Here is an 18,659-nt window from a genome sequence, read left to right as displayed (position 1 = left end):
AGACGACTGTCGCTGAGCTTTCAAAGTTAACGAAGTGAAACATTAATATCTGCCCCGTGGCTCAGATCTGAAATGTAACGTGTTCCTCCGCCTGTCGCCAAGACTCAGGAAAATAGGAACGTCTTCTGGAATCCTGCCGACAAAACGTAAATATGACCTCTTTGGTGGAGGTAACTAATCCACAGGTAACTAACAGGCAGGTAAACCACGACACTATAGACAAATGAACTAAACCAATCCAAAGGTGACTAATCGATAGGTAACCAACAGGCAGGTAACTGTTCCACAGGTTACCGACAGGGAGGTAACTAATCCACAGGTTACTCACAGGGAGGTAACTAAACCACAGGTTACTGACAGGGAGGTAACTAAACCACAGGTTACTAACAGGGAGGTAACTAATCCACAGGTTACTAACAGGGAGGTAACTAATCCACAGGTTACTAACAGGGAGGTAACTAATCCACAGGTTACTCACAGGGAGGTAACTAATCCACAGGTTACTAACAGGGAGGTAACTAAACCACAGGTTACTAACAGGGAGGTAACTAATCCACAGGTTACCGACAGGGAGGTAACTAATCCACAGGTTACTCACAGGGAGGTAACTAAACCACAGGTTACCGACAGGGAGGTAACTAATCCACAGGTTACTAACAGGGAGGTAACTAAACCACAGGTTACTGACAGGGAGGTAACTAATCCACAGGTTACTAACAGGGAGGTAACTAAACCACAGGTTACTGACAGGGAGGTAACTAATCCACAGGTTACCGACAGGGAGGTAACTAATCCACAGGTTACTCACAGGGAGGTAACTAATCCACAGGTTACTAACAGGGAGGTAACTAATCCACAGGTTACTCACAGGGAGGTAACTAATCCACAGGTTACTGACAGGGAGGTAACTAATCCACAGGTTACTAACAAGGAGGTAACTAAACCACAGGTTACCGACAGGGAGGTAACTAATCCACAGGTTACTCACAGGGAGGTAACTAATCCACAGGTTACTAACAGGGAGGTAACTAATCCACAGGTTACTAACAAGGAGGTAACTAATCCACAGGTTACTAACAAGGAGGTAACTAATCCACAGGTTACTAACAGGGAGGTAACTAATCCACAGGTTACTAACAGGGAGGTAACTAATCCACAGGTTACCGACAGGGAGGTAACTAATCCACAGGTTACTAACAGGGAGGTAACTAATCCACAGGTTACTAACAGGGAGGTAACTAATCCACAGGTTACCGACAGGGAGGTAACTAATCTACAGGTTACTAACAGGGAGGTAACTAATCCACAGGTTACCGACAGGGAGGTAACTAATCCACAGGTTACCGACAGGGAGGTAACTAATCCACAGGTTACTCACAGGGAGGTAACTATTCCACAGGTTACTGACAGGGAGGTAACTAATCCACAGGTTACTAACAGGGAGGTAACTAATCCACAGGTTACTCACAGGGAGGTAACTAATCCACAGGTTACTGACAGGGAGGTAACTAATCCACAGGTTACTAACAGGGAGGTAACTAATCCACAGGTTACTGACAGGGAGGTAACTAATCCACAGGTTACTAACAGGGAGGTAACTAATCCACAGGTTACTCACAGGGAGGTAACTAAACCACAGGTTACTGACAGGGAGGTAACTAATCCACAGGTTACCGACAGGGAGGTAACTAATCCACAGGTTACCGACAGGGAGGTAACTAATCCACAGGTTACTGACAGGGAGGTAACTAATCCACAGGTTACTAACAAGGAGGTAACTAAACCACAGGTTACCGACAGGGAGGTAACTAATCCACAGGTTACTAACAGGGAGGTAACTAATCCACAGGTTACTACAGGGAGGTAACTAATCCACAGGTTACTAACAGGGAGGTAACTAATCCACAGGTTACTAACAGGGAGGTAACTAATCCACAGGTTACTAACAAGGAGGTAACTAATCCACAGGTTACTAACAGGGAGGTAACTAATCCACAGGTTACTAACAGGGAGGTAACTAAACCACAGGTTACCGACAGGGAGGTAACTAATCCACAGGTTACTGACAGGGAGGTAACTAATCCACAGGTTACCGACAGGGAGGTAACTAATCCACAGGTTACTAACAGGGAGGTAACTAATCCACAGGTTACTAACAGGGAGGTAACTAATCCACAGGTTACCGACAGGGAGGTAACTAATCCACAGGTTACTAACAGGGAGGTAACTAATCCACAGGTTACCGACAGGGAGGTAACTAATCCACAGGTTACCGACAGGGAGGTAACTAATCCACAGGTTACTAACAGGGAGGTAACTAATCCACAGGTTACTGACAGGGAGGTAACTAATCCACAGGTTACTAACAGGGAGGTAACTAATCCACAGGTTACTAACAGGGAGGTAACTAATCCACAGGTTACTCACAGGGAGGTAACTAATCCACAGGTTACTGACAGGGAGGTAACTAATCCACAGGTTACTCACAGGGAGGTAACTAATCCACAGGTTACTCACAGGGAGGTAACTAATCCACAGGTTACTCACAGGGAGGTAACTAATCCACAGGTTACTGACAGGGAGGTAACTAATCCACAGGTTACTGACAGGGAGGTAACTAATCCACAGGTTACCGACAGGGAGGTAACTAATCCACAGGTTACTAACAGGGAGGTAACTAATCCACAGGTTACTAACAGGGAGGTAACTAATCCACAGGTTACTGACAGGGAGGTAATTAAACCATAGAGTAGGTACAGGTATCAGGTTCAGGTGAGGTTCAGGTGAAGGTGAGGTTCAGGTACCTGAGGTTCTCCAGCCTCTGGTTCTGGCTCAGTTCTCCGTGTAGTTCTCCCACCTTCAGGCCCATCAGGCCCAGCAGGATGTGCAGTCTGTGCGCCTGCTTCCTGGTCTGAGTGAAGCACATCACGTGGTCCTGGAAGGTGCGCGTGAGCAGGGCTGAAACACACAGGTGAGTACTGAGGTACGAGTACTGAGGTACAAGTATTTAATTATAGTACTGAGGTACGAGTACAGTGTCAGTACTGCAGTATTCTCAGTATTCAGAGTACTGCAGTATTCTCAGTATTCAGAGTACTGCAGTATTCTCAGTATTCAGAGTACTGCAGTATTCTCAGTATTCAGAGTACCCACCAGCCACCACAGCCTCTCGGTCTCCTTCTCTGTTTTGTCGGATTCGGACAAACTCTTGTCTCAGAAACGGAGCGACGTCAGTGTTGCTGTTAACGAAGATCCTGATTGGCTTATTCAGCGAGACCGCCGCCAGCTCTTTCACCTGGAAACAGAAGTCACATGACTCACTGAAACAAAGGTCACATGACACAGGTCACATGACACACAGAAGCACCTGCAGACACAGGTCACATGACACACAGAAGCACCTGCAGACACAGGTCACATGACACACAGAAACACCTGCAGACACAGGTCACATGACACAGAAGCACCTGCAGACACAGGTCACATGACACAGAAACACCTGCAGACACAGGTCACATGACACAGAAACACCTGCAGACACAGGTCACATGACACACAGAAGCACCTGCAGACACAGGTCACATGACACAGAAGCACCTGCAGACACAGGTCACATGACACAGAAACACCTGCAGACACAGGTCACATGACACACAGAAGCACCTGCAGACACAGGTCACATGACACACAGAAGCACCTGCAGACACAGGTCACATGACACACAGAAGCACCTGCAGACACAGGTCACATGACACACAGAAGCACCTGCAGACACAGGTCACATGACACACAGAAGCACCTGCAGACACAGGTCACATGACACACAGAAGCACCTGCAGACACAGGTCACATGACACACAGAAGCACCTGCAGACACAGGTCACATGACACACAGAAGCACCTGCAGACACAGGTCACATGACACAGAGCATCACATGACTCACCTCCTCGGTCATGGTGGCGGAGAACAACATGGTCTGTCGGTTGTGGGCACACAGTCGGATGATTTCCTTCATCTGCTCCTCGAAGTACTCGTCCAGCATTCTGAGAAACCGGAGAACCGACAGGTGAGTTCCACGCTGCACAGGTAGAGGAGGCGGAGCTTTCATTTCAGGGGAGAGGCTTACCTGTCGGCCTCGTCCAGGATCAGGATCTCGATGTGACTCAGCTCAAAGGTGGGCGTGTTGTGCAGATGGTCGATCAGACGTCCAGGTGTAGCGATCAGAATATCTGGCCCCGCCCTCAGAGCCGCCTCCTGGGACTTCAGGTCCAGCCCACCTGCACACAGAACTCACCTGGTCAGAACCAGAGCACTATTTTCCCAACAATAATCGTTATATCTTTTCCTTCTCTTACAATTTGTTTTCTTATGTTATGTTGTTTATGTTCGCACCACCAGACACCACAGCTGATTGCTTGTTTGTTTAACGAACCTGGCATGAACTGGATTCTGATCAAAACAAATACAATAAGAAATAACAGAGTAACGCACCGACGGCCAGGCAGGTGGTGATGGAGCTGAACTGGGCCAGCTGCCGGGCCACAGAGTGGACCTGGATCCCCAGCTCTCTGGTGGGAACCAGAATCAGGACCCGGGTCACCTGGGACGTCCTGGGCTTATAGATCAGGCGCTCCAACACGGGCAGGACGAAGGCCGCCGTCTTTCCTGCGGAGAGACAACAGGACGGTTCAGTGTTATTAACCCTCTGAGGTCAGCGCCAAAAAAGGGTTTCTGCACTCTCGCGGGAATATCTCCCCAACGGAGCGAACTGAAAGCTCCCCTGTTATCCTGTGCTTCATCAATATATCACAGCTCTCAGATATATCCAGAGCCTGTCTCTGATTGGCTGAAACACCAAACAGATCATTGCAGCATTACCCATAATCCCCTCTGTTTCAGCCCTGTTTCCAAAGTGCTGATTCTCTGTCTGTCTCTTTAGATGAAAATAAGGAGCCCCTCCCCACGCCCCTCTGAGAGACATTTGGTTACAAAGAACTCAATGGTGCTCTAGAGGAGATTCAGGTGATAAGGGGGGGGGGGGGGGGGGGGGTTACCTTGGTTGCTGATTGGCTAATGGCTACACAAGACAAAACATCGTTATGACATCATCAAGTGGCCAAAATCTGATCAGCTCATTTTCAGACAGGTTTTTATAGAAATGGATCAAAAAGAGAGAGAATCTTTGTTCCTGAAACTTTCAGAGTCTCTTTCCACAGAGGGGACACATGTTGATGTAGAAGAGACATGGAGAAGAGTGGACACATGTTGATGTAGAAGAGACATGAAGAAGAGGGGACACATGTTGATGTAGAAGAGACATGAAGAAGAGGGGACACATGTTGATGTAGAAGAGACACGAAGAAGAGGGGACACATGTTGATGTAGAAGAGACACGAAGAAGAGGGGACACATGTTGATGTAGAAGAGACATGAAGAAGAGGGGACACATGTTGATGTAGAAGAGACATGAAGAAGAGAGGACACATGTTGATGTAGAAGAGACATGAAGAAGAGGGGACACATGTTGATGTAGAAGAGACATGAAGAAGAGGGGACACATGTTGATGTAGAAGAGACATGGAGAAGAGGGGACACATGTTGATGTAGAAGAGACATGAAGAAGAGGGGACACATGTTGATGTAGAAGAGACATGAAGAAGAGGGGACACATGTTGATGTAGAAGAGACACGAAGAAGAGGGGACACATGTTGATGTAGAAGAGACATGAAGAAGAGGGGACACATGTTGATGTAGAAGAGACATGATGAAGAGGGGACACATGTTGATGTAGAAGAGACATGAAGAAGAGGGGACACATGTTGATGTAGAAGAGACATGAAGAAGAGGGGACACATGTTGATGTAGAAGAGACATGGAGAAGAGGGGACACATGTTGATGTAGAAGAGACATGAAGAAGAGGGGACACATGTTGATGAAGAAGAGACATGAAGAAGAGGGGACACATGTTGATGTAGAAGAGACATGAAGAAGAGGGGACACATGTTGATGAAGAAGAGACATGAAGAAGAGGGGACACATGTTGATGTAGAAGAGACATGGAGAAGAGGGGACACATGTTGATGTAGAAGAGACATGGAGAAGAGGGGACACATGTTGATGTAGAAGAGACATGGAGAAGAGGGGACACATGTTGATGTAGAAGAGACATGAGGAAGAGGGGACACATGTTGATGTAGAAGAGACATGAAGAAGAGGGGACACATGTTGATGTAGAAGAGACATGAAGAAGAGGGGACACATGTTGATGTAGAAGAGACATGAAGAAGAGGGGACACATGTTGATGTAGAAGAGACATGAAGAAGAGGGGACACATGTTGATGTAGAAGAGACATGAAGAAGAGGGGACACATGTTGATGTAGAAGAGACATGAAGAAGAGGGGACACATGTTGATGTAGAAGAGACATGAAGAAGAGGGGACACATGTTGATGTAGAAGAGACATGAAGAAGAGGGGACACATGTTGATGTAGAAGAGACATGAAGAAGAGGGGACACATGTTGATGTAGAAGAGACATGAAGAAGAGGGGACACATGTTGATGTAGAAGAGACATGAAGAAGAGGGGACACATGTTGATGTAGAAGAGACATGAAGAAGAGGGGACACATGTTGATGTAGAAGAGACATGAGGAAGAGGGGACACATGTTGATGTAGAAGAGACATGGAGAAGAGGGGACACATGTTGATGTAGAAGAGACATGAAGAAGAGGGGACACATGTTGATGTAGAAGAGACATGAAGAAGAGGGGACACATGTTGATGTAGAAGAGACATGAAGAAGAGGGGACACATGTTGATGTAGAAGAGACATGAGGAAGAGGGGACACATGTTGATGTAGGAGAGACATGGAGAAGAGGGGACACATGTTGATGTAGAAGAGACATGAAGAAGAGGGGACACATGTTGATGTAGAAGAGACATGAAGAAGAGGGGACACATGTTGATGTAGAAGAGACATGAAGAAGAGGGGACACATGTTGATGTAGGAGAGACATGGAGAAGAGGGGACACATGCTGATGTAGAAGAGACATGGAGAAGAGGGGACACATGTTGATGTAGGAGAGACATGGAGAAGAGGGGACACATGTTGATGTAGAAGAGACATGAAGAAGAGGGGACACATGTTGATGTAGGAGAGACATGGAGAAGAGGGGACACATGCTGATGTAGAAGAGACATGGAGAAGAGGGGACACATGTTGATGTAGCAGTGAGTGTGTTACCTGTCCCAGTAGCAGCGCAGGCACACAGGTCTCGCCCCAGCAGACCCACCGGGACGCAGGCCTGCTGGATGGGGGTGGGTAGTTTGAATCCCAGAGCAGTGATGGCCTGCAGGGAGGGAGAGAGAGAGAGAGAGAGAGAGAGAGAGAGAGAGAGAGAGAGAGAGAGAGAGAGGGGGGGGGGGAGAAACATCGAGACACATGAAGAACAAACAAGCATTTAACACGACTCGTAACTCTCAGACCCTCAGGCTGTTGTACCAGCGAGTCATCTTTGGCTTTCTTGCAATATAGTGCACGTGTAAAAGCTCCTTGAATATAGTGCACGTGTAAAAGCTCCTTGAATATAGTGCACATGTAAAGGCTCCTTGAATATAGTGCACGTGTAAAGGCTCCTTGAATATAGTGCACATGTAAAGGCTCCTTGAATATAGTGCACGTGTAAAGGCTCCTTGAATATAGTGCACATGTAAAGGCTCCTTGAATATAGTGCACGTGTAAAAGCTCCTTGAATATAGTGCACATGTAAAGGCTCCTTGAATATAGTGCACGTGTAAAAGCTCCTTGAATATAGTGCACGTGTAAAGGCTCCTTGAATATAGTGCACGTGTAAAAGCTCCTTGAATATAGTGCACGTGTAAAGGCTCCTTGAATATAGTGCACGTGTAAAGGCTCCTTGAATATAGTGCACGTGTAAAAGCTCCTTGAATATAGTGCACGTGTAAAAGCTCCTTGAATATAGTGCACGTGTAAAGGCTCCTTGAATATAGTGCACGTGTAAAGGCTCCTTGAATATAGTGCACGTGTAAAGGCTCCTTGAATATAGTGCACGTGTGAAAGGCTCCTTGAATATAGTGCACGTGTAAAAGCTCCTTGAATATAGTGCACGTGTAAAGGCTCCTTGAATATAGTGCACGTGTAAAGGCTCCTTGAATATAGTGCACGTGTAAAGGCTCCTTGAATATAGTGCACGTGTAAAGGCTCCTTGAATATAGTGCACGTGTAAAGGCTCCTTGAATATAGTGCACGTGTAAAGGCTCCTTGAATATAGTGCACGTGTGAAAGGCTCCTTGAATATAGTGCACGTGTAAAAGCTCCTTGAATATAGTGCACATGTAAAGGCTCCTTGAATATAGTGCACGTGTAAAAGCTCCTTGAATATAGTGCACGTGTAAAAGCTCCTTGAATATAGTGCACGTGTAAAGGCTCCTTGAATATAGTGCACGTGTAAAGGCTCCTTGAATATAGTGCACGTGTAAAGGCTCCTTGAATATAGTGCACGTGTAAAGGCTCCTTGAATATAGTGCACGTGTGAAAGGCTCCTGAATGTAGTGCACGTGTAAAGGCTCCTTGAATATAGTGCACGTGTAAAAGCTCCTTGAATATAGTGCACGTGTAAAGGCTCCTTGAATATAGTGCACGTGTAAAGGCTCCTTGAATATAGTGCACGTGTAAAGGCTCCTTGAATATAGTGCACGTGTAAAGGCTCCTTGAATATAGTGCACGTGTGAAAGGCTCCTGAATGTAGTGCACGTGTAAAGGCTCCTTGAATATAGTGCACGTGTAAAAGCTCCTTGAATATAGTGCACATGTAAAAGCTCCTTGAATATAGTGCACGTGTAAAGGCTCCTTGAATATAGTGCACGTGTAAAGGCTCCTTGAATATAGCGCACGTGTAAAGGCTCCTTGAATATAGTGCACGTGTGAAAGGCTCCTGAATGTAGTGCATGTGTTAAGGCTCCTTGAATATAGTGCACGTGTAAAGGCTCCTTGAATATAGTGCATGTGTAAAGGCTCCTTGAATATAGTGCACGTGTGAAAGGCTCCTGAATGTAGTGCATGTTTTAGTGCACGTGTCAAATGTCCCAGAATGCAGTGCACGTGACTCACCTTCAGGATTGGTCGGGACAGGTTCATGTCTTCGAAGGTCAGCGAATCGTCGAACTTCGAGGCGTCTTCAGAGTACGACTGTGGCGCCTGAAAACAAAACAGCTGTTAGCTTGGTCCCCGTACAAACCTCACCTGACCCCCCCCCCCCCCCATCATCATCATCATCATCATCATCATCTTCCTCACCGCCTCCTCCTCCATCTTCCTCTTCCTCCCCCGGCGCTCTTTGTCTCTCAGGGTGTCTGACAGGAAACAGGAAGTCAACAATAAATAATATGTAACATTATATTTTGTATAATACCTGGGATTGGAGCTCAGAGACGCTTTGCATACTACAGAAACACTAAACTGTGTTCACGTTACATTACATATCGTTTCTCCAGTCTTTATTGACTGATTATCTGGAAACTGATCGATTGTTTGGATCAGGGGGGGGGGTCCAAACCAGAAGACTAAGCGAGTGTCTGGGCCGCTCACTGGCAGATGTATGTTGCTCATACGTTCAGTTCTAAGTTGGGAAATCAAAAGTAGGTACAGGACTTTGGTTCCTGTGGGAAGGAAGACATTGATCATTAACACGTCCACTTCCTGTTCAACCTGAAGCCGCTCACTGACCTGATTTGGTCAGAATCATCTCATCGCTTGAATCGAACTCATCCTCATCATCCGCTACATCTTCATCCTCCTCTCCGGCAGCAGGCTTCACATCTTCCTCCTCCTCCTCCTCTTCCTCATCTGCGTTCTCCTCCTGGTTCTTCTCTGCAGAACCTTCAGCAGCGTCCCCGTCAGCCACTTTCTCCTAGAGAGCAAAACACACTTCAAACCTCAAGCACAGGAAGTGGAACCTGAACATGTAGGAGAGTGGAAACGGGGCCTAATTCCAAACCGCCCCCTCCCCCCTCCCCCTCGTGAGGGACTGCGGACGGAAAGTCGCTCATAGCTAAATCCGGCACATTTATTGCTTTAAAGAGCCTGAACACGAGTTTCCCCCGTCATCCAAACCCATCAATGAGAGTAAATATTGTCCCCTTGAAAACCGTTACTGAACTGATTTTGGATATTTGTACTTTGATAACCATTAATCTTTCCTTCAATGTCGACCATATTCTGGATCTTCTCGGGGATTCTTCAAGTCCCGCCAAATGATGTGTGACGTCATTACGGGCACAGCGCTCCAGCTGCACCGTTCAGGATCCCAGCATCTGCATGTAAACGCACGATGGCGCACACAGCAGCAAGCTCAGACAGCGATGACAGTTTGATTTTGAACGTGTCTGAGAGCTCATCTGAGGCTGAAGGGTCGGTTTATTTTGTATCTGTTAGAAGTTTAGGAATTAGGTGCGTCAATATGGGCGATCATACGGTCATGTAGCCGGTGGTGGACTCTCGACCGGCCCACTTCGGTAATGTCCCAGCCCTCCATCAGAGTCTGCATCGGTCCTTCACCTGCTGCTCCACCTGACCGACTGACACTGTGTGTGTGTGTGTGTGTGTGTGTGTGTGTGTGTGTGTGTGTGTGTGTGTGTGTGTGTGTGTGTGTGTGTGTGTGTGTGTGTGTGTGTGTGTGTGTGTGTGTGTGTGTGTGTGTGTGTGTTACCTCGTGTGTGTGGTTGAACTCATGTCAGTGTTTCCCACAGATCTGAAATATGCTTCTGGTGATAGCCGGGCACGAGGGGGGGGGGGGGGGGGGGGCTTTGTGTGTCTCTCTGGTTCTCTAAGGTCTCCCTTTCTGTTGGTCTCTTGTTAGCAGATCAGGATCAGGAGGCGCAGAGCGAGGGATCGTTGCCCACTAGTTAATCAATCCCAGATGGCGTCGTGCTCGCAGACGGATTCAAAAACTGAAAGCTGCTCTGGCGGCCGGCCCAGACCCTGCGTGGCCAGTCATGCTCAAAGCTGCGTGTATAAGCAGGGACTGTTGCAACACGTCATCAGCTTATAAACATCAGATTTGAAAACTGAAGTATGTTTACAAAAAGATACGCCATAAAAGATTCTTAGAGTTGTATTTCTGTTCTTTTTAATCCAAGAGATGCTGATTTGAAAAGTTACAGCATGTCCTGTTTCTGCTGAGAGAGGGGTTTGTTCCAGATCTGATGCTAATCATCTGACCTCGCCCAGCTGAGAGACTACGGACTGGGGGGGGGGGGGGGGGGGGGGGGGGGGGGGGGGGGGTCTCAACGTGTGTGCTGACTGTGTGTGTAGAGGATATAGATGGTGTCTTGTATTCTGCTGCATTGTGGGAAAGAGAGCACACTGAGACCTCACCTCAGCTTTCCTCTTCTTCCTGATCTTGTCTATTTTCTGGTCTAGAGTCGTCGCGGTTCTCTGAAAACACAGAACAGAGTTAGAGACGAGAACATTATAATATCAAGATCACAACAGAAGAACTTCAAGGAACCAAACGCTGCAGAGAGCAAATCAAGAAACACCTGGCTGGTTCTCAAGAGAGGAAACCGTGTTCTGCTTATAAAGGGTTAAAGGGTTCTGCTGGGGTCTACCTCGTTCTCTAAGCAGATAAAAGGGTTCTGCTGGGGTCTACCTTGTTCTATAAACAGATCAAAGGGTTCTGCTGGGGTCTACCTCGTTCTATAAACAGATCAAAGGGTTCTGCTGGGGTCTACCTCGTTCTATAAACAGATCAAAGGGTTCTGCTGGGGTCTACCTCGTTCTATAAGCAGATCAAAGGGTTCTGCTGGGGTCTACCTTGTTCTCTAAGCAGATCAAAGGGTTCTGCTGGGGTCTACCTCGTTCTCTAAGCAGATCAAAGGGTTCTGCTGGGGTCTACCTCGTTCTATAAACAGATCAAAGGGTTCTGCTGGGGTCTACCTCGTTCTCTAAGCAGATCAAAGGGTTCTGCTGGGGTCTACCTCGTTCTATAAACAGATCAAAGGGTTCTGCTGGGGTCTACCTCGTTCTATAAGCAGATCAAAGGGTTCTGCTGGGGTCTACCTCGTTCTATAAACAGATCAAAGGGTTCTGCTGGGGTCTACCTCGTTCTATAAACAGATCAAAGGGTTCTGCTGGGGTCTACCTTGTTCTCTAAGCAGATCAAAGGGTTCTGCTGGGGTCTACCTTGTTCTATAAGCAGATCAAAGGGTTCTGCTGGGGTCTACCTTGTTCTATAAGCCGATCAAAGGGTTCTGCTGGGGTCTACCTTGTTCTCTAAGCAGATCAAAGGGTTCTGCTGGGGTCTACCTCGTTCTCTAAGCAGATCAAAGGGTTCTGCTGGGGTCTACCTTGTTCTATAAGCAGATCAAAGGGTTCTGCTGGGGTCTACCTCGTTCTCTAAGCAGATCAAAGGGTTCTGCTGGGGTCTACCTTGTTCTATAAGCCGATCAAAGGGTTCTGCTGGGGTCTACCTTGTTCTATAAGCAGATCAAAGGGTTCTGCTGGGGTCTACCTCGTTCTCTAAGCAGATCAAAGGGTTCTGCTGGGGTCTACCTCGTTCTCTAAGCAGATCAAAGGGTTCTGCTGGGGTCTACCTTGTTCTCTAAGCAGATCAAAGGGTTCTGCTGGGGTCTACCTTGTTCTCTAAGCAGATCAAAGGGTTCTGCTGGGGTCTACCTTGTTCTCTAAGCAGATCAAAGGGTTCTGCTGGGGTCTACCTTGTTCTCTAAGCAGATCAAAGGGTTCTGCTGGGGTCTACCTCGTTCTCTAAGCAGATCAAAGGGTTCTGCTGGGGTCTACCTCGTTCTCTAAGCTGATCAAAGGGTTCTGCTGGGGTCTACCTCGTTCTCTAAGCAGATCAAAGGGTTCTGCTGGGGTCTACCTCGTTCTCTAAGCAGATCAAAGGGTTCTGCTGGGGTCTACCTTGTTCTATAAACAGATCAAAGGGTTCTGCTGGGGTCTACCTCGTTCTATAAACAGATCAAAGGGTTCTGCTGGGGTCTACCTCGTTCTCTAAGCAGATCAAAGGGTTCTGCTGGGGTCTACCTTGTTCTATAAGCAGATCAAAGGGTTCTGCTGGGGTCTACTTTGTTCTATAAACAGATCAAAGGGTTCTGCTGGGGTCTACCTCGTTCTCTAAGCAGATCAAAGGGTTCTGCTGGGGTCTACCTTGTTCTATAAGCAGATCAAAGGGTTCTGCTGGGGTCTACCTTGTTCTATAAGCAGATCAAAGGGTTCTGCTGGGGTCTACCTTGTTCTATAAACAGATCAAAGGGTTCTGCTGGGGTCTACTTTGTTCTATAAGCAGATCAAAGGGTTCTGCTGGGGTCTACCTCGTTCTCTAAGCAGATCAAAGGGTTCTGCTGGGGTCTACCTTGTTCTCTAAGCAGATCAAAGGGTTCTGCTGGGGTCTACCTCGTTCTATAAACAGATCAAAGGGTTCTGCTGGGGTCTACCTCGTTCTATAAACAGATCAAAGGGTTCTGCTGGGGTCTACCTCGTTCTATAAACAGATCAAAGGGTTCTGCTGGGGTCTACCTTGTTCTCTAAGCAGATCAAAGGGTTCTGCTGGGGTCTACCTTGTTCTCTAAGCAGATCAAAGGGTTCTGCTGGGGTCTACCTCGTTCTCTAAGCAGATCAAAGGGTTCTGCTGGGGTCTACCTTGTTCTCTAAGCAGATCAAAGGGTTCTGCTGGGGTCTACCTTGTTCTATAAGCAAGGGTTCTGCTGGGGTCTACCTCGTTCTATAAACAGATCAAAGGGTTCTGCTGGGGTCTACCTCGTTCTCTAAGCAGATCAAAGGGTTCTGCTGGGGTCTACCTCGTTCTATAAGCCGATCAAAGGGTTCTGCTGGGGTCTACCTCGTTCTATAAGCCGATCAAAGGGTTCTGCTGGGGTCTACCTCGTTCTCTAAGCAGATCAAAGGGTTCTGCTGGGGTCTACCTCGTTCTCTAAGCAGATCAAAGGGTTCTGCTGGGGTCTACCTCGTTCTATAAACAGATCAAAGGGTTCTGCTGGGGTCTACCTCGTTCTATAAACAGATCAAAGGGTTCTGCTGGGGTCTACCTCGTTCTCTAAGCAGATCAAAGGGTTCTGCTGGGGTCTACCTCGTTCTCTAAGCAGATCAAAGGGTTCTGCTGGGGTCTACCTCGTTCTATAAACAGATCAAAGGGTTCTGCTGGGGTCTACCTCGTTCTCTAAGCAGATCAAAGGGTTCTGCTGGGGTCTACCTTGTTCTATAAGCAGATCAAAGGGTTCTGCTGGGGTCTACCTTGTTCTATAAACAGATCAAAGGGTTCTGCTGGGGTCTACTTTGTTCTATAAGCAGATCAAAGGGTTCTGCTGGGGTCTACCTCGTTCTCTAAACAGATCAAAGGGTTCTGCTGGGGTCTACCTCGTTCTATAAGCAGATCAAAGGGTTCTGCTGGGGTCTACCTCGTTCTATAAACAGATCAAAGGGTTCTGCTGGGGTCTACTTTGTTCTATAAGCAGATCAAAGGGTTCTGCTGGGGTCTACCTCGTTCTCTAAACAGATCAAAGGGTTCTGCTGGGGTCTACCTTGTTCTCTAAGCAGATCAAAGGGTTCTGCTGGGGTCTACCTTGTTCTATAAACAGATCAAAGGGTTCTGCTGGGGTCTACCTTGTTCTATAAGCAGATCAAAGGGTTCTGCTGGGGTCTACTTTGTTCTATAAGCAGATCAAAGGGTTCTGCTGGGGTCTACTTTGTTCTATAAGCAGATCAAAGGGTTCTGCTGGGGTCTACCTCGTTCTCTAAACAGATCAAAGGGTTCTGCTGGGGTCTACTTTGTTCTATAAGCAGATCAAAGGGTTCTGCTGGGGTCTACCTTGTTCTCTAAGCAGATCAAAGGGTTCTGCTTGGGTCTACTTTGTTCTATAAGCAGATCAAAGGGTTCTGCTGGGGTCTACCTTGTTCTATAAACAGATCAAAGGGTTCTGCTGGGGTCTACCTTGTTCTATAAACAGATCAAAGGGTTCTGCTGGGGTCTGCCTTGTTCTATAAGCAGATCAAAGGGTTCTGCTGGGGTCTACCTCGTTCTATAAGCAGATCAAAGGGTTCTGCTGGGGTCTGCCTTGTTCTCTAAGCAGATCAAAGGGTTCTGCTGGGGTCTACCTCGTTCTCTAAACAGATCAAAGGGTTCTGCTGGGGTCTACCTTGTTCTCTAAGCAGATCAAAGGGTTCTGCTGGGGTCTACCTTGTTCTATAAACAGATCAAAGGGTTCTGCTGGGGTCTACCTTGTTCTATAAGCAGATCAAAGGGTTCTGCTGGGGTCTACTTTGTTCTATAAGCAGATCAAAGGGTTCTGCTGGGGTCTACTTTGTTCTATAAGCAGATCAAAGGGTTCTGCTGGGGTCTACCTCGTTCTCTAAACAGATCAAAGGGTTCTGCTGGGGTCTACCTTGTTCTATAAGCAGATCAAAGGGTTCTGCTGGGGTCTACCTCGTTCTATAAACAGATCAAAGGGTTCTGCTGGGGTCTACCTTGTTCTATAAACAGATCAAAGGGTTCTGCTGGGGTCTACCTCGTTCTATAAGCAGATCAAAGGGTTCTGCTGGGGTCTACCTCGTTCTCTAAACAGATCAAAGGGTTCTGCTGGGGTCTACCTTGTTCTATAAACAGATCAAAGGGTTCTGCTGGGGTCTACCTTGTTCTATAAGCAGATCAAAGGGTTCTTCTGGGGTCTACTTTGTTCTATAAGCAGATCAAAGGGTTCTGCTGGGGTCTACTTTGTTCTATAAGCAGATCAAAGGGTTCTGCTGGGGTCTACTTTGTTCTATAAGCAGATCAAAGGGTTCTGCTGGGGTCTACTTTGTTCTATAAGCAGATCAAAGGGTTCTGCTGGGGTCTACCTTGTTCTCTAAGCAGATCAAAGGGTTCTGCTTGGGTCTACTTTGTTCTATAAGCAGATCAAAGGGTTCTGCTGGGGTCTACCTTGTTCTATAAACAGATCAAAGGGTTCTGCTGGGGTCTACCTTGTTCTATAAACAGATCAAAGGGTTCTGCTGGGGTCTGCCTTGTTCTATAAGCAGATCAAAGGGTTCTGCTGGGGTCTACCTCGTTCTATAAGCAGATCAAAGGGTTCTGCTGGGGTCTGCCTTGTTCTATAAGCAGATCAAAGGGTTCTGCTGGGGTCTACCTTGTTCTATAAACAGATCAAAGGGTTCTGCTGGGGTCTACCTTGTTCTTGATCTGCTTCAGGATGTCAGCCATCACCCAGCTGTCGTCAGTCAGAATGTCTCTCTCTCCAAACTCAAAGTTTGTGTTGAAGTCCTTCACACCTCGAGTTCCCAACTTCTTCTTCCTGTTGAGGACGATCGGCTCATCCTGACACACACACACACACACACACACACACACACACACACACACACACACACACACACACACACACACACACACACACACACACACACACACACACACACACACACACACACACACACACACACACACTTTATTGAATGAATTATAGTTCATATCCGTTAATACTCTTTATGTTATATGTTGTATAAAGTAAACGTTATATAAGTTGTATATGTTGTTCCACCCACAGCCAATCAGATACTGCGTAGGGCGGGTCTTCGACATCATGGGAACAATAATATTGCCTGACAAGTATAACATTATCAGGAAATATTATTGTTCCCCACTTTGGACAAACAACGATTCGGTTTCATTAATGTTGCTGATCCAGTTTATTTCTAATCTTTTATTGGATTATGTCAACTTTCTTTAACATGGTGTCAGTACGATATCTCCACCTTGACATCTATAGAGAACCTACAGACAGCTTTAACTCGTTTTAGGAGGACTGAGATAGTGAGATCTCTGGATCAAACTATACTGAAGTAAATGTTTCTGGTATCAGTACTTTACTCCACTACTTATTTTTCTGACCACTCTTTACTTTGACTTCTTACATGTTGAACACAGATACCTGTACTTTCTACTTCTTGCATGGTACTGAGGTCAGGTACTCTTTAAAACAGCTGCTAGTATACTTTGACTTTAGGAAAGAAGTTTAGTCAGTACTTCTACTTTCACCAGAGTATTTTTAAACACGAGTATCTGTACTTCTACTTGAGTACAGGGTGCGTCACGTGTACTTTTGCCATCTCTAGCAGTTACTCTGCTGATCTGTTTTCATTGTGTTTCAGTAAATATCTACAGGTTAGTGGAGGCCCCTCTGGAGGAATCAGCGGTGTCTCTCCCGTTCTCTCCCCGGGCTCTCGCCTCTATCCAGGCCGCTCTCACTCACCTCCTCCTCGGGTTCGGTGTCGGGCTCCTCGGGGCTCAGGTCCTCGTCCCGGAGGGTCCCGATGAGACCCAGATCCTGCAGCATGGTTCTGCAACAGCTTCTGGTTCTGTTACGGGTTATGGTTCTGGACAAGGTTCCTGGGGTTCGTGCAACACAAACACACGTGTACGGGGTTAACAGGAAGTGAGAGATTCTTCGTCTTCTTCTATGGGGTTTATTGGCGCATTACCGCCACCTGGTGGACCGGAGTGTGGAGCAGTAGATTGGCAGGAAAATAAAAAAATATGCAAATTAATCAAATAAATATAAGATGTCGATTAATAAATAGGGAAAACAATTAAAATAAAACTAAATTCTTTCTATAATTCCGGTTGCTTTTAAGAATGTAACCAGTTTAAAGACTTTCTTCGTCTGATCCACATCACATGCTCCGGATGGATGTTTCCCAATTAAATGCATTGTTTTATTTAATCCTGTCTGCCCTCATTTCAGTCTTGTAAGCATTTCTGGACTGCCCTCCTTACTGTTCACATGTGTTTTTATCAGAGGTCTAACTAAGTACATTTCCTTAAGTTCTGTGTTTAAGTACACGTGTGTTGTACTTGTACTTGAACGTTTTCGATCTCTGCTCAAAACTCACATCTTTGCACTGGCTTTTAATAGTTGAACACGACATTTTGTAATTTCTCTATATGTTTTTAGTTATTCTGCTTTTTATCTTGCTTTTAGTTATTGTGTTATTCTATATTGTATGTGTTCCCTGTTCAGCACTTTAGTCAACTGAGGTTGTTTTAAATGTGCTCTTTAAATAAATAAAGATTCAGATTGAGATTGATTGAGTATTTATTCTTACTTTGTACTTTTCCTCCACAACATGTATTTAATCCCTTTAGTTACTTTACAGATGTGGATGAATGATGTGAAATCTAATCAAGTGTTGAATCAGACTTTAGTTCCACCTGGAGTAAATCCACCAGCTACCCTGCAGTATACAAAGTCATTCAAAGCCCATCTGTCCTCTCAGTGGACTGACTCTGACCACCATGAGTGGTGTTATAGCACAAGATGAACATTATTACCTCTGCTGTGTCTATAAGCAACCTGTCCAATCCAAACGATCCAGAGTCTCCTAAATCTTCAAATTAAACCCCAAATGAATACGCATCAGCCCGCAGAGAGAGCAGGTACGGCCACTTTGAGGTTGAAACTGACATTTATGATCCTGATGGTTTTTAACTCAACGTATGCTAATTGTGTAAATGTCCCAACATCTGCAGCTTAGCATCCGGCAGTTTCTATGTGCTGGAGACCCTTCTGTACATTTCTATCATACACGTTGGGGTCACAACATGTCCG

General features: G+C 46.3%; 1 protein-coding gene across 1 annotated transcript in view; it reads right to left on the bottom strand.

Moving 5' to 3' along the window:
- ddx27 (DEAD (Asp-Glu-Ala-Asp) box polypeptide 27) overlaps positions 1–18,176 on the bottom strand; it is a 34,815-nt gene extending 16,639 nt beyond the window's left edge. The window contains exons 1-12 of the mRNA XM_079682223.1: positions 17,304–18,176; positions 16,223–16,369; positions 11,404–11,463; positions 9,754–9,937; positions 9,325–9,380; positions 9,139–9,225; positions 7,252–7,357; positions 4,493–4,666; positions 4,128–4,278; positions 3,945–4,044; positions 3,154–3,295; positions 2,805–2,958 (exon numbers count right to left, since the gene is read on the bottom strand). Coding sequence (XP_079538349.1) covers positions 2,805–2,958; positions 3,154–3,295; positions 3,945–4,044; positions 4,128–4,278; positions 4,493–4,666; positions 7,252–7,357; positions 9,139–9,225; positions 9,325–9,380; positions 9,754–9,937; positions 11,404–11,463; positions 16,223–16,369; positions 17,304–17,387 — 1,445 coding nt within the window. The 5' untranslated portion in view covers positions 17,388–18,176. The remainder of the gene's footprint in view (positions 1–2,804; positions 2,959–3,153; positions 3,296–3,944; positions 4,045–4,127; positions 4,279–4,492; positions 4,667–7,251; positions 7,358–9,138; positions 9,226–9,324; positions 9,381–9,753; positions 9,938–11,403; positions 11,464–16,222; positions 16,370–17,303) is intronic.
- Positions 18,177–18,659: the final 483 nt, after the last annotated feature.

Source organism: Notothenia rossii (assembly GCF_949606895.1).
Source record: "Notothenia rossii genome assembly, chromosome: 5".
Taxonomy (NCBI): Eukaryota; Metazoa; Chordata; class Actinopteri; order Perciformes; family Nototheniidae; genus Notothenia; species Notothenia rossii.
This window is presented reverse-complemented; position numbering and strand designations above follow the sequence as displayed.